This window comes from Zalophus californianus, chromosome 15 (genome assembly GCF_009762305.2).
Source record: "Zalophus californianus isolate mZalCal1 chromosome 15, mZalCal1.pri.v2, whole genome shotgun sequence".
In the NCBI taxonomy this organism is placed as follows: domain Eukaryota; kingdom Metazoa; phylum Chordata; class Mammalia; order Carnivora; family Otariidae; genus Zalophus; species Zalophus californianus.
In genome coordinates this window covers 72,786,710-72,804,020 of record NC_045609.1, presented here as the reverse complement: position 1 = coordinate 72,804,020, position 17,311 = coordinate 72,786,710, and the positions used below count along the sequence as shown (strand labels likewise).

General features: G+C 35.9%; 1 protein-coding gene across 1 annotated transcript in view; it reads right to left on the bottom strand.

Annotated features, from left to right (window-relative positions):
- TRUB1 (TruB pseudouridine synthase family member 1) overlaps window positions 1–17,311 on the bottom strand; it is a 38,731-nt gene that overhangs the window by 2,269 nt on the left and 19,151 nt on the right. Inside the window, exons 4-6 of the mRNA XM_027597037.1 lie at window positions 16,258–16,339; window positions 3,555–3,627; window positions 1,946–2,085 (exon numbers count right to left, since the gene is read on the bottom strand). Of these exons, the coding sequence (XP_027452838.1) occupies window positions 1,946–2,085; window positions 3,555–3,627; window positions 16,258–16,339 (295 nt within the window). The remainder of the gene's footprint in view (window positions 1–1,945; window positions 2,086–3,554; window positions 3,628–16,257; window positions 16,340–17,311) is intronic.

Here is a 17,311-nt window from a genome sequence, read left to right as displayed (position 1 = left end):
GTGATAAAATATTTATGCAGTAAAACATAAATTATTCATCCAATAGCATATGTGTTTGTGAGATTGAAAAGTCAAGTGTGGAGAAAGCAAACAGCAGAAACTCATGAACACATTTTAAATTAACTGGCAAGTCATACCGACGTTATTACTTCAGCCTTGTTCATTTAATAGGTTTTAAATAGTTAGAAATCTCAGCTTTGCTATTATGAGTTGTACATTTAAAAAATATTTTCCGATTTGTACACCTTGTTCACTTAATTGGTTTTAAATAGTTGGACATCTCAGCTTTGCTATCAGGAGCTGTAGATTTTTAAGATATTTTCAGATTTACACACTCAAAAAATACATCAAACAAAAACCCCTTATCAGGGACAGTAATTATGTTTGGGCAAATATACTACATGAAGAGCTCAGTCTATTTAAATGTTCTCTTGGAAATATTCCTAAAGAAATCATAAAATAACTAAAATTACACAATGTTCCAGAGTGAACGCATATCTAAACATCTTAACACAGTATCTTACACCTTTATTGGTTAAGAGCAAGACTCTGGATTATTTTTATTCACCCACAAGATATCCTGAATTTCCACACAAAAGGACTACATTTTTGCTGTTTATAGTCTTATCATACAAAAAAAAAAGTTGAGGGAATTAACCAAAACTCACTACCTGGGGATTTTAATTCTTTTTTTTTTCCCCATCAGCTTAAAGCTGGGAGCCACTGCTGAGATAAAAAATGAGCAGTGGGATCAAAGCAGGTATATAAACATTCTTGCACTATATTTGACTTCGGTGAAAACACAGCTCTTTCGGCCTATTACAACCTCCAAGTGAACAAAATAAGTATTTACAACTTAAATGCAATCAGAAAAACTCAAGTTTCTCTTCCTTTCATAGATAGTATCAACTGTGCCAACCCAGCTGCTGCATTTTCATGGAATGAAGCACTTTTTAGTATGTTTTTCTCATTATTCATCAAACATTTTAGAGTCAGGACACTAAAGGAAAGAAGTGACTTCACTTTTTAACTGTACAAAAACCACATTCTATAGGAGCTTTATATACATTAAATAGTATGTCAAAGCAACAGAAGTTAGGGGGAAGAAAGTTTTAGGAAATTATTTCTAAAGGGAATCCTATCTAGTAGGCACTGTGAAATTAAGAGCAGGATCAGTTTAAGGAAGCCTGAGAATTTAGGAGAACTACAGTTTTTGATTCTTCACAGCTCGTATATATGTTCATGACTTCAGCTACTACTTTCTGCAACTAGGAGATCATAAAATTTCCAAACCATAAAAACAAACTTTTTGGTTTTTAAATTCATTTCAAATATAGATTTATAGATAAATTCAAATTGATAACCTGAATTAAAATTTACCGCAGGTCCAAGAATACATTTTTGCCTTACCCATTATTTCCATATTGTCAGGATCTTTAGCAGTAACTTGCAGGTAACACAGAAAGGGGAGAAATAATCACTCTGCTATTAGAATTTCTTGTTCAAAGACTAAAAATACTTTGTTTTAAAAGGACAAATTAATTTAAATTTTAGAACTGAATGTGAACTACCAGGTACTAGCCAAAAAGGGGGAAAAACAAGCATCCCTAAGATAATAAAACACAAAACATAAAATTTTGAAAGTATATACTGCTTATCTACTCTTTGCCATTAGAAATCAAAGGTATGTTACTTCCAACTTTAGAAGATAATATGACATATAAAAAACTCAGTCTATTTAGAAAAGTATTTCCGAACTTCCATGTAGCTATCAGTACTTTCATTAAATGTGTTATCAAAAAAGTATTAATAAATCCTAACCTTACTTAAATTCAAATTTTAAAAATCTCCAATATACTAGGGATCCATTAAATTACCCAAAAGTAGCCAAATGCAGAATAAAGGTACATGTAACTACAAATAATTTCAAATTTTTCCACCTTACCTAATGTGAAAAATGGTGGCTGGAATTTTTGAAGGGAGAGACTGTATACGGTAACGGGCCTGGCAGGTTTTGCTTCTACTACTTCACCTCTCTTCATCAAGGTTGAAAGTCTCTGTCCATCTTTCTTTAATGCAGAATAGCTTGCAAGATAAGAGAGGGAGAGAGGGAGTGAAGGAGAGAGAAAAGATTAAAAAAGAATGAGACACAATAACTCCAGATTACAGCATGGAAAGAAAGGAGGACCAGCTCTTAAATTGAATCTTTCTAAAACATGAACTACTTTTTTCTTCTAATCTACTCCAGGATGGTACCAGGGATGGAGTTCATAAATACCTTTGAAGCTAAAGCTCAATCTGCTACCCAATGAACAATATTGTCAATTTTACACTTTAACCTTCCCTCTGGAGATGGTCTATTCATGTGTTCACTGGTCCTCGTTCTGGGTTAAGGGCACAAGGCCTCTGGTCACAGTGGTCTCCACTATATTTCCCTGAAACAACTTCCATTACAATAACATTCATTTTCACATAAAAATTAACAAAATATTTCTAAAACGTAAATCTAGTTAACAGATCTTAAGCTTTGTGTGATAAAATTTTATTAGACCACAAAATCCTTGGAATAATCAACAGAAAAAATTTCTAAAACTGCTCTTAAAATAGAAATGTGTAATTTATTTTAACAATAATGATCAAAAAATAACATTTATTCATATCCTGCAAAATTTTTAAAACTTTCATTTGAAGCAAAATTATGAAGACACATTTCCCTATAGATATTTCAGTGTTCCTGGGAAAAAAAATCAAGATTTTAAAGTAAAACATAAATACTAAATTCTAGGGATGCCTGGCTGGCTCAGTCAGTTAAGTGTCCAACTCTTGATCTCAGCTCAGGTCTTGATCTCAGGGTCCTGAGTTCAAGCCCCACATTGGGCTCCATGCTGGGCATGGAGTCTACTTAAAATAAGTACATAAATAAGTACTAAATTCTAAAAGAACTGTCAGTAACTTCTGACACGTAACGATTCAGCCATTTTTTTTTTAAATAAAAAGCAATTTGCTTGAAATGGTAATGTGCACAAAAAATATGGTTAAGTGGTACTCAATATTCTTATACTTTTAATAAATTATAACTCTCATCTGTTTCATTTGCTGCAGAGAATTGTGAAGCATAAGATTCTAGGACTAAAAAAATGGTCCCCACACCTGAAAAAAAGTACCAACTGGACTATGAATCACAGCTCTGACACCAATACTAGCCTGGACTGGTCCCTTCACAGCAATTTCGGGAAAACTGACACCTCTGCACTCCAGAACTGCCCTGAGGTAAACAGATGGACTCAGAAGAACCGATCAACACTGGAATAGCATAGATGTCAGGCTGTGGCAACATCCAGAGACAGAGGAAACCACATTCCACTACCTCAGAGAGTGTTGGAAGCTCTGCAACCTGTCTCAGTCTGGCTCACCTTTACTTGATCATATGTTATATCAGATGAAAATGTGCCTCACCATACATAAAAGGAAGCCCCCTTTTTTCTCATTAAAGTGATGTTAAACACTGAAAAATAAAAATTAAACATTTATTCAAATTCAATAATTGAACTTACAGGGGAGGTACCTGCATTATATTCCCAGTAAATTTCTGTAGAATGCCTTCAATATCTTCTTGTGTTATTTTATCTGCCAAAAATGAATAAAAAAATGTAACACTAAAACAACCACAGAAGTATACGTGCTGTTTTCACAGCATTGAAAGTTCTGAAAATTCAATTAAAAAATTTTCTAACAAAACATATTTGTATGCCAAATTCTACCTTGTTGAGATGAATAAAATACACATTAATGAGATAAAAGGGGGAGAAAGTTCTTATATTGTGTAATATTAAGACTAAATTTCTTTTGCTTCAATTTTTTCACCAAATTTTCTCCAAAACTGATCCAGTCATCTTATATACATTTAGTTGGTTCTTACTATAGCCTTTAAAGGACCTGAGAAAAATGTTGCATTAGCTATAGAAATAGTACTGCAGTATTCAAAAATCAAGAGATTGGAAAGTAAGTAGAAAAATATAAGTTCTTTTTTTTTAACTTTTTTTTTTAAAGCCTTTATTTATTTATTTGACCAAGACAGGGATAGCGAGAGCGGGAACACAAGCAGGGGGAGTGGGAGAGGGAGAAGCAGGCTTCCAGCAGAGCGGGGAGCCTGATACGGGGCTCGATCCCAGGACCCTGGGATCATGACCTGCGCTGAAGGCAGATGCTTAATGACTGAGCCATTCAGGCGCCCCAGTTCTTTTTTTTTTTTTAATTGAAGTATAATTGGCATACAATGTTATTATTAGTTTCAGGTGTATAACATAGTGATCTGACAATATACATTACCTAGTGCTCACCATGGTAAGTGGTGATGGGCAAAAGAGGTGAGGGGGATTAAGAGGTACAAGCTTCCAGCTTGTAAAATAAATTATGAGAATGAAAAGTACAGCTTAGGAGAATACAGTCAGTAATATTGTGGTAACTTTGTATGGTGACAGATGGTAAGCACTGAATATCTGTTATCCACCTGAAACTAATATAATATGGACTGTCAACTATACTTCAATTAAAAAACAAATCCATTAAAATATTTAATAAAAAAATTCTTGAAAAAGGGGGGGGCGCCTGGCTAGTTCAGTTGGTAGAGTGTGTGACTCTTGATCTTGGGGTTGAGTTCAAGCCCCGCCTTGGGTATAGAGATTACTTAAAAATAACTTCTAAAAAGAAAAGAAAAGAAAAGAAAAATATCCATAAGTTGCTCAAGTTTCTCCAGGCATCAAATACTATAAACAACTTAATGCAGTATTAAAGATTATTAAGTATTAACATTAAAAACTTCACCTGCTAGATTACAAAACTGTTCTGTGGTATGGCATAAAACTGACACATTCACATTCAATTCTGTCCCCAAGTAAAGTTGTATTTACTTCTCTCCTTCCATCCCTTCACTGCTCTTAGAATTTCTCTGTTCTTTTAAACAAATACTCCCAGGAGTCTGATTTTAAAAATAAGCCAGTGCAAAAAAGGAATATACATAGTAAGGATACCATGATTACTAAACATTTTTCAAACAATGATTTTAGAAAATTTGAATGAAGACATAAAGCTTTCAGTGTCTGTTAGTCATGTTTTCAGCTTTTGTTTAATACTCTTTCCAAGAGATTATTAACTATAAAATATTATTACTATAATATTAATGTATAGTTCTATAATTTTAACAAGTGAAAACTGTAACACACTGAAATTCAGTATTTGGGTATTTATAGATGCCTATACATATATTTCATATTTAATAATTACGGAAATATTCTATAACTTGTTTAGGTCACAGTCAATGGGAAGAAATTACAGTGCTTTTTTTTTTAAGATTTTATTTATTTAATCGAGACAGACAGCACAAGCTGGGAGGAGGATTAGAGGGAGAGGGAGAGGCAGACTCCCCGCTGAGCAGAGAGCCCTGACATCATGACCTGAGGACAGATGCTTAACGGACTGAGCCACCCAGGTGCCCCATAGTGCTTCTTTTTCACTTTGTAGGAAATTTATTTAACTTTTTATTCTAATACATACATGCTACATTTGGTTTTATTAAAAAATATTTAAAAAAACTAATATGCTTTGAATTATCGTTGTAACACGTGAGTAGAGATTAAAAGACAGCATGGAATACTGTATTCAGGTTTCAACAGCAACACAAGAGTCTTAACCTCAGTGTGACCTGGATCCTCAAGTTAAACACAAACAAAAGACTAGACTCTCCTAGACTCAAACAGAGAAGATCTACAGAACTCAGAACTTCTCCAACATCTAGCAGTCCATAAAGACAGATCTCAGATGGGTATTCTCTTCATACTGTTTTTCAAACAGATGTAGCTCATGATATGAGATTTTTCATGAAAAATTTTCGTTCTACTGCAACATTAAAACAATTACTGATGGCACCTCAGTGATGCAAAACTTCCAAATCTAGACAGCCAATGCTACCACCAAGTTGACCACTGCTAAATAAATGTCATTGCTCATACGACCTCACTGATAGGAGGAATTCTTAATCTCAGGAAACAAACAGGGTTGCTGGAGTGGTGGGGGGTGGGAGGGATGGGGTGGCTGACAGATAGACATTGATAGACACTGGGGAGGGTATGTGCTACGGTGAGTGCTGTGAATTGTGTAAGACTGCTGAATCACAGATCTGTACTTCTGAAACAAATAATACGTTATATGTTAAAAAAAAAAAAAGAAGACAGCAGGAAGGGAAGAATGAAGGGGGCGAAATTGGAGGGGGAGACGATCCATGAGAGACTATGGACTCTGAGAAACAAACTGAGGGTTCTGGGCAGGGGGATGGGTTAGCCTGGTGATGGGTATTAAAGAGGGCACGTTCTGCGTGGAGCACTGGGTGTTATGCACAAACAATGAATCATGGAACACTACATCAAAAACTAATGATGTAATGTATGGTGATTAACATAATATAATAAAAAAAAAAAGATGCCAGGAAATCATGGGGATATTGACCAGTGTAATTCAGTCTCACAGCAGCAGTTTATAAATTTGATACTTTTTAAAAATCAAAAAAAAAAAAAAGAAATGTCATTGCTGAGAACACTGCAATACTTCATAACTTAGCAATACATTTTCAAAACAAGACCAAACAGCTTTCTGCCTCGGCTAGGCTGGTCTCTTTACTAACATTCCTGACAATGTATACTCCTTTTCCGGCTTCAGTGGCTGTCTTTTCCTGACACTCCCCAACACAAGATGACAAGATGTGCTCTTTGTCATTCTACTTCTGCCAGTGTCTCTTTCTCTGACTTAACATCTCAGGCATTTCTGGTTTGTGCTGTTCATTCTGCAATTAATCATACACAATTTTTAACTGTTACCTACTATACGTATGCAGGTATTATCTCACCTGTGAAACTCCAAGCTCCTTAAAGACAAAGGCAGTTCTTACGTAATGTACACAATTACAGTGGGACTCAAGACATTTCTGCTGAATTAGCTGAGGAATGACAGAATGTCAAGGTCAAAGGGCATTTAAAAGTCACCTAGGCCAGTCATTCATCTGATGTTTGGATCACTGGACAGAAAGCCTACGCAGCAAGTTGTTTTACAATAAAAGTGAACAGAATAGAAAAGAATAGAATAAAATATGATTATTTTTTATGATATGATTATTATATTCACTACATGAGTATGTAGTGAAGCCTGCTGGCTATCTCTAAAATGTGGTATTAGTCCAACCCAAATAATAATTAATAAGAAGAATAAAGACTCAAGGCGCAGCTGGGTGGCTCAGTCGGTTAAGTGTCCAACTCTTGGCCTCAACTCAGGTCGTGATCTCACAGTTGTGATATCAAGCCCCATATCAGGTTCCATGCTCAGTGCAGAGTTTGCTTGAGATCTTCTCCCTCCCTGTGGCCCTCCCTCCACTTGTGTTTTCTCTCTCAAATAAATAAATAAATCTTTAAAAAAAAAAAAAGAATACAGACTCTACCTACAAAGGATTTAAAAAGAAATGGAGAATAAAATCTCTAAAGCAATTATAGCCAATAACTATGAAAAAAAGTAAATTTGATAAAAGAAGATGGGTATGATAAAAATGTCATAGGACTTGGGTAATTATTCTTTGTTTAGGGACTAATAAATCATCAAGGTGCCAGTATTCATTTGAAATTAATTTTAAAAAGTCATTCTCATAAAATTAAAATATTCAAGATCATGTCACACATTATTATTTGCTTAAAATTTGTTGACTCTACTTACATCGTGATAGCTGGTACTTAAGTGAACGACGGAGTTAAAAGCAATATTCAACCATGGTAGGGTAAATGGTACTGGACAAGCATTACCACTATAAGCAGCTGTTTAATTGGAAAAAATATATAGTACACAACTGTTTCCGAACACAAGACAACAGACAGCAAAGACTGTAATCTCTAAGAGAAGGGAAAGGAACAGAGAAGGCCTTTCTGAGGATCACTTGCTTTCACTTGGAGATGCTTTCTGAACCATGGTGCAAGGACGGGAATCCCAAAAAAGCACTGTGATCTTGCTAGGGTAGGGAGATAGATAGACGTGAGCAGGAGGGGAGAAAGGAGGATGGCAGACAGGAAACTGCCAGGGACCACCCAGTCTCCACCCAGAGACCACCCATCTCCCATAGAGCAACCCGTTTTGCAACATTTCTGGAGTGTACTTCCCCTTTGCTAAATAAAATCTTCGCTGCTTTAATTCTCTCTCAAGTCTCCCAACTAAATTCTTTCCTTCAAGAAGACAAGAACCAAGGAATTTTACAATCCACCAACTGGTAACAACTTCACTGAATAAAAATCAGAGCTTGGGGAAGAAGCAGCTGGAATTTGAGAGAACCACACAAAGAGATGTCTACAGGGGTCCACTGGAGACTGGCTATATTCCAAACTGCACATAATACAGGTAGTTGCCACAAAATTAATCAAAGAACTACTACCAAAGCTCTTACAAGGTGGGCTCTTACAACCATCCAGAATGAAGAAACTTGGCTGGATACCCAGGGCATTTGACTGAGACCTCAGAGAAGCCACATCTGAGGAGTAGGGCTAATGGAGACCTAGAAAAATGTCTCCTTTAGATACCCCCCCTAACAAGGAATCTACACAAAAGTGACTCGAATTAGTGAGTTTAGCAAGGCTAAAAGACATAAGACCAATACTTCCATTTCTCTATACTAAGAATGAATTATCAGAAACTGAAATTTTTAAAATTCAATTCATAATAGCATCAAAAAATATTAAGGACTTAGGGATTTCATATACAAAAGAAGTGAAAGATCTACATACTGAAAACTACAAAAATAGGTTTGATAGTATTTCAAAATAAAAAGAAAGGTCATAAAGGAATAGTATAAACAACTTTATACTAATAAGTTTGAAAATTGAGATGAAATGAACAAATTCCTAGGGTAAAAATTATCTAGAATGACACAAGAAATAAAAAATATTGTTTGACATTTAATAAAGAAGGCCAATCCATAATTAAAAACCTTCCTAACAAAGAAAACTCCAGATGTCTACCAATAAATTCTATCAAACAGTAGAAAAAAGAAATAATGCCAATCTACGCAAATTCTAGGGAATAAAAAAAAGAGAGCAAATAGTCCCCAACCCATTTTATGAAGTCCACATAACTTTGGTATCAAAACCAGTCAAGAGCATTAACAGGAAGTAAAAATAGAAGGTAATCTTTACTCAGAGACAAAGATGCAAAAATCCTAAACTAAATCTTGACAAACTAATTCCAACAATTTATATAAAGGATAACATATCGTGATCAATTTGGGCTTACTCCAGAAATGTAAAAGTTTAATATTTGAGTAAGGAGAAAAATCAACAGATATTAATAAATGTATTAATAAAACGTATTAATAAAAATCAACCAAATTTTTAAAAAATGACATCCAATGAACAAGACTTAAAATATTAACGTTTCAATTTTCAGTTTTTCTTGTAGTTCATGCTTATTGTGCAATATTTAATAAATACTGATCTACCTCCCCCCACAAAAAAGGCAACTCAATACAGAAAGAAAAAAAAAACAACTAAAACATGAAATGAAATGAAAAAGTATTTGATGAAATTCAATGTCTGCTCATGATTTTTAAAAAAATACAACAGTTGGAGTGCCCGGCTGGCTTAGTAGAGCACGCAACTCTTGACCTCAGGGTCATGAGCTCAGGCCACACGTTGAGGGTAAAGCTTATTTAAAACAAGCAAACAAACAAAAAACAGTAAATTAGGTACAGAAAGCAACTTCCTTACTCTGATAAGAAAGCTATAAAAAACCTATAGAAAAAATCTTAAAAAAAAGAAAGGCTTGCTCTTTCAGATATCAAGATCTATTCTAAAACTACAGCAACTAAGATAGTTTGGTGTTACCACAAGAACAGACAGACCAATGCGACAAAATAGATTCCAAACAAACCCATATCTATAAGGTGCTTGATTTGTGACTAAGGAGGCAATGTAGCAGGGAAAAGTGCTGGGCCATACAGGATATCCATATAGAAAAAAAAAAAAAAGGTGGATTGTAGGTGTAATGTGAAAGGCAAAGCAATAAAACTTCTGGAATACAGGAAAATATCTTCATACTTTTGGGGTAGGAATTTTTTTTTTTAACTGGGCACCAAAAGGACTGGACTAATTAGAAAGGAAATGACTTGATAAAGTGGACTAAGTTAAAACTAAAAACTTCTGTTTTCCAAGACACAATTAAGAGAGGTAAAAGATAAGCCACAGAGTAGGAGAAAATATCCATAAGACATATAACAAAAGAGCATATATCCAAGAGTATACAAAGATCTCTTACAAGTCACTATTTTTTAAAAGGCAACTCAATGCTGGAGTATATGTTAAAAAAAAAGTAGTAGGAAGGGTAAAATGAAGGGGGGGGAATCAGAGGGACAAACCATGAGAGACTATGGACTCTGAGAAACAAACTGAGGGTTCTAGAGGGGAGGGGGGTGGGGGGATGGGTTAGCCTGGTGATGGGTTTTAAAGAGGGCACGTTCTGCGTGGAGCACTGGGTGTTATACACAAACAATGAATCATGGAACACTACATCAAAAACTAATGATGTAATAATGTATGGGGATTAACATAACATAATAAAATCTTAAAAAAAATAAAAAATAAAATTAAATGTATTAATAAAAATCAACCAAATTAAAAAAAAATGACATCAAATGAACAAAAGACTTAAAATATTAACGTTTCAATTTTCAGTTTTTCTTGTAGTTCGTGCTTATTGTGCAATATTTAATAAATACTGATCTACCTCCCCCTCCCAAAAAAAGGCAACTCAATACAGAAAGAAAAAAAAAAAACTAAAACAAAAGAGGCGGTAAGAGACCGGGACAATACAAAAAAGAATATGGCTAAGAAGCCAAAGCACATATGATAAAGTGCTGAATTTCATTAGTAATCAAATGAAAATCACAATGAAATACCACTACACACTTATCAGAAAGGCCAACATTAAAAATACTGTTAATACCATGTGTTGTCCAAGCAAGGGGAACTCATTTACTGGTGTTGAAAATGCAAAGTTATACAATTACTTTGAAAACTGTTGACAATTCCCAGTACAGCAGGATTACCCTATGACCCAGCAATTCCACCTGGGAGTACATCCAAGAGAAATGAGTACATGTGTCTACCAAAAAACAGGTACAAAATACACATAGCAGCTTTATTCATAAAGCCTCAAACTGGGGTTAACCCAAATGTGTATCAACAGAAAAATGTTATATATGGGATGAGCTTGAAAGATGTCTCTAGGAATCTTCTATTTCTTGACTAGACTGGTAGCTGCAGGGAGGTTTGCTTTGTGATAGTTCACTGAGCTGTAAATTTAAGTTTCACTCACTTTTATTTGTGTAACACTTTATAATAAAAAGGTTTAAATACAAATAAAAGGCACCGTAAGATGACTGATACCCAGGTACAAAGGCCTACTAGAGTGTGTGCCCTATTTGTTTAAGTCACAATTCGAGACCCAATTCAACTTGTCAGCTTCCTCAGGGAGTGTGGGCAGCCAAAGCGCAGGCCTAGAGGAGCCACTCACATTAGATTCATTAGCTACATCCACTCAAGAAGACCTTGGTAACATCTTGTCTTGGGACCAGGGGGTTGCAGTGTTTAGAACAGAGGATTAGCAGGAGATACCACCTTCCTTTTACATTTCTTGCCTCCCAATAAAAAAGCCACAAAAGAGAGAGAAAAACCTATTCTTATCACAGAAGCAGTCAGGCCTTCCCAGAAGCTTGGCCCACATCTAAGACAGCCCGGGACGCCACGGCACTCATGTCCTGAGCTCAGTGAAGAGCAGACGAGCACAATGAAGCCAAGTGTCCGCAGAGATGCCAGCAACTGTGCCTGAGACTTAATACATAGACGTGGACAAGAAAAGAGGAGCAGAGGGTAGGAAGATGCTTTGCCTTTTATGTGACTTAGCTGCAATCATCTCTGCCATGCTTATTTATTGCCTGCCTTTTATTCACAGGCATGCTTTATTCTATATGCCACACATTGTCCTAGACACCAAGAATATAGTGAGGACCGAAAACGACATGGTCTCAGCCCCATAGCTTAGGGATTAACACGCAAATGTGTATTTATAAATGGTGAAAAGCTATTTAGAAATAAAAGAAGGATTAACACGCAAATGTGTATTTATAAATGGTGAAAAGCTATTTAGAAATATTCTCTCATGAAAGAGAATAAAAGGAAGGGTCCTTCACAAGAAAAAGTGCTCAACATCGCTCGGCATCAGGGAAATCCAAATCAAAACCTCAATGAGATACCACCTCACACAGTCAGAATGGCTAAAATTAACAAGTCAGGAAACGACAGATGTTGGTGGGGATGCGGAGAAAGGGGAACCCTCCTACACTGTTGGTGGGAATGCAAGCTGGTGCAGCCACTCTGGAAAACCGTATGGAGGTTCCTTAAGAAGATGAAAATAGAGCTACCATACGATCCAGCAATTGTACTACTGGGTATTTATCCCAAAGATACAAATGTAGGGATCCAAAGGGGTACGTGCACCCTGGTGTTTATAGCAGCAATGTCCACAATAGCCAAACTGTGGAAAGGGCCAAGATGTCCATCGATAGATGAATGGATAAAGAAGATGTGGTGTATATACACAATGGAATATTATGCAGCCATCAAAAGGAATGAGATCTTGCCATTTGCAACGACGTGGATGGAACTGGAGGGTGTTATGCTGAGTGAAATAAGTCAATCAGAGAAAGACATGGATCATATGATCTCACTGATATGAGGAATTCTTAATCTTAGGAAACAAACTGAGGGTTGCTGGAGCAGGGGTGGGGTGGGAGGGATGGGGTGGCTGGGTGATAGACATTGGGGAGGGTATGTGCTATGGTGAGCGCTGTGAGTTGTGCAAGAATGTTGAATCACAGATCTGTACCTCTGAAACAAATAATGCAATATATGTTAAGAAAGAAAAAAAAGAAGAAGAAGATAGCAGGAGGGGAAGAATGAAGGGGGGGGAAATCAGAGGGGGAGATGAACCATGAGAGACGATGGACTCTGAAAAATAAACTGAGGGTTCTAGAGGGGAGGGCGGTGGGGGGATGGGTTAGCCTGGCGATGGGTATTAAAGAGGGCACGTTCTGTGTGGAGCACTGGGTGTTATGCACAAACAATGAATCATGGAACACTACATCACAAACTAATGATGTAATATATGGTGATTAACATAACAATAAAAAATTTAAAAAAAAAAAAGGAAGGGTCCTATTAATATGGTTTGAGCTTTGAGTCTACTGAGCCAGACTCATTTTCTTATTCTTCTGAGATTTCAGGTATCTGAAACAATGGCTAAAAAGAGTGTTTGCCTAGTTAGAACAAAAATGACTGAAAAGCATCCATTTGCCATTTACTGCATCCTGCCTTACTGCCTTACCCATATGTCAGTTGTCTGCAACAGGTCAATTAAGAACTGCATTTTTTTACTGTTACAGTGACTGCGTGGGGTGGCAGCATCAGCAGCATTTCCAGTTGCTGGATGTCCTACAATATGCAGGATGGGACAGCATGATCAAGTGTTCCGTGTACCACATAACTTCTGGATGTCTGCCAGATATTCATGTGGGTGGAAGCCTGTTTATAATCATCTGAGGCTAGAATCTAAGTCCATTTTCCACTGAAACACAAAGTATTTTTTGTATTGCTTTTCATATACTGAATGTTCCAATACTGTCATTAATATAACATACCTGTATCATTGTGGCATTCATATTTGTGTCAACATCTGACTAGTTCATTACGACTTTTAGTGCAGTAATAGCTGTGAATTTACATAGCAACATACCTATTTTATTATAAATTACTTTTACTTATTCTTTATATTGTTTATTATATTACATTGACTTTTTTTCTAACATGTAGGTAGGGGAGAGTATCTCTGAATTTTAGTTCAAGACAGTGAAGAAGGCATTATACAATATTGGTTACAGGTCTCAGTACTGGGTCTCAGAGGGTTGAGAATATAGGTCCTACTTCTTCATTAGACAGAAGCTCCTTAAGGATACAGGCTAGGTCTCATTTATCTTCCCTTTGGTACCTGCTATAGCAGCTTAAATCGATGACAAACATTCGCTAATTTACTAAAATCACACAGAAAACTCAAGTCAATAAGGAAAATTCTCTGAGCTTTCATTTTCTGGGACTATAAATACTACTCAATAAACTATAGGGAAATCTCCCTTTCCCGCCTGAAGAAAGTTACTTGGTTTCTCCATGACTTATTTCAACATATAATGAGATCACTTTAACAAACTAAGTTTCCTTTAAAGTAAGTAAGTAATGTTACAAATTGCACAATGCAAAGGAGAGTTTTTTAAAATTCCAAGATGCTTAAGGGCAGGAAGGAAGGGAATGTTTAAGTACAGCTGACTCTTGAACAACACAGGGGTTAAGGGGCACGGAACCCCCATGAAGTCAAAAATCCATGTATAACTCTTGACTCCCCCAAAATTTAACTACTAATAGCCTGCTGTTGACCAAAAGCCTTGCCAAAAACATAAACAGCTGATTAACACATATTTGTATATTATATATATATATACTCTATATTATATATATTATATATATTACTCTACATTCTTAGAGTAAAGTAAGCTAGAAAAAAGATGTTACTAAGAAAATCATAATGAAGGGGCACCTGGGAGGCTCAGTCGGTTAAGTGACTGACTCCTGATTTCGCCTCAGGTCATGATCTCAGAGTCATGAGATCGAGCCCTGCGTGGGGCTCTGCACTCAGCACGGAGTCTGCTTGAGATTCTCTCTCTCCTTCCTCTCCTCCCCCTGCTCATAAGCACACACTCTCTGTAAATAAAATCTTTAAAAAAAAATCATAAGGAAAACCCATTTACAGTACTCCATTGTATTTATTTTAAAACTCCATGTATAAGTGGACCCACACAAGACAAACTTGTGCTGTTCAAGGGTCAACTGTATTTTCATCACCTTGGTCTTCTTCTAGTATCCCCTACTCAATGAATTGCACCATCACATAACCAACTTTAAAACCTAGAAACCTAGGTCATGGTTGACAGTGTCCTCTCCCTCTCCACCCCATCCCATCGAGCAGTCTTACCAATTTTACTTCCTCACCATTCTTCCGATTATATAGGTACTGGTATATACTTTAGTATACTCTGGAAATCTCTGACATCCTCCTATTGTCCTATGCCTCTTTAATCCCTTAAAAGCTTTCTGTTGAAAATTATGGTTGGGTTTCTATTAAGTGAGGGTCTTCTATTATTTCCTAATAACAATAATTTCAAAGATAATTCAACATCTATTTTTTTTAAGCTCAACATAAATCAGATTTATCTTTTGATTATGTTGCTTTATTAATCAAGTAAGATACTACGTTATATACAAATGTTAACAAGACAAGGGAAGCTACTATGACCAAGAAGAAGGTTGGTATGTAATATATATTAAGGACACTCAACACAAAAACATAGGAAAGCCAGATGCTGGACTGGCTAAATTAAAAAGAGGTAACATTAAACACAGGCAAAAACAAAACAAGCAACAACAACAAAACAACAACAATTCACAATTGATGACATAAATATGTAGGTGAGCCGACTGTACAGAATGGCAACCGCTGTATTAGGAAGAGCATCACACCCTGAGAATTGCTAGGAAACCATTTCACTTATCTATCCTTACTTAAAGTAGTAAAAGAAGGAATGGTACAAAAACCAAGGTAGGCCCCCGTGAGTTCTATTTTACTTCCAGAGAAATAGTTTTCCCTCTGGCATATTTTTTTACATACTCCAAAAGCAGAGGAACATGATTAGTTGTAAAGCACTAAACCTGGCTCATTTCAACAGCTAAGAAGTAGCTGTAAAAAAGTAAGTCAATAAACAATGACAAGACACAGGTAAAATCCCTAATTCTTAGCTATAAATGTTTTTTTGGCAAGAGAATTATCTGGAAGAACTCTGAACATGAAAAAAACTGATTACAGGAAAAGAGGCAATTATGATGAATCTTTATTAACAAACTCATACCAAATAAGTAAAAATGTGATTAACAACTTTCCATCCTATTAACCCAAGGAAATGTACTAAGAACTGTAATAATCACTGGTAATATCCAGTGAGAGATTTATTTTAAAATTCTGAATTCACAGAAACTTTCTCTACATGTTAAAAAAGACGACTACATTAGATGAACATCATACCGTAAGGTTTTTCTTCTGTTACTTTCCCAGTAGAATCTAGCGTGTCAGTAGCTTTCCCCAGTTCCCCAATGGCAATATACCTCTAGAGGAAGAGAAGCAAGGGAGAAAAATAAGCCATAAGGTAAAGAAAAAAACTGTTACGTATGTCTTAAAGTTTTATACACAATTTCACTAATGCTACCAACTTGACACAAAATAAAGGCAAAAATAAGAGACTGCAGCTGTTCTGTTTATTTTCCATATGTGGGAAGCGCTTGTGTAAACCGCGGAGCATTCACAAACTTTCCACACCAGCCAACATGACAAAGAAAAGCCTGATTTTATTGACAATTATGGCTTATAAACACAGTTATTACAAACATATTTCTAAAACCAGTTTTGTACTAGGCAGTTTTGACTCTGAAGGAAAAATTTCCAATATGCTTATGAGTAGAGAGAATGATACAATAAATTCCTACCTGGCCATCACAAGACTCAACAATTTTACCACACATACAATTAAAATTAATTTAAAAATAAAATCAATTTACTACTTCTTACATGAAATACTAAGATTAATCTCAGTAACTTGATTAGATATTTCAACAAAAGCTAAATATGTAGAAAGTGGACCAAACTAGTAAAGTGGAGGTACTGTACTTAATATTACATGTGTTTTCTTAATAGAGAAATAGCTACTTCTTGAGTTCTCTGAAAGGAAAAAAGTCACTTTTAAGAACTGATCATTTATTCATAAGTGAAGAATTAGAGCGTTCATAGTTAACTGAGGACTATTTTACTCTCACCTCAGGGCACACTTGTATTGCATATTCTTTTTTTTTTTTAAGATTTATTTATTTATTTGAGAGAGAGAGAGCACACAAGCGGGCAGAGGGGCAGAGAGAGAGAAGCATACTCCCCACTGCTGAGTGCGGATCTTGACGCGGGGCTCAATCTCAGGACCCTGAGATCATGACCTAGCCTGAAATCAAGAGTCTGACGCTCAACTGACTAAGGCACCCAGGTGCCCCTGTATTACATATTCTTTATACTGCTCTCTTTTGGTCAAATTCAA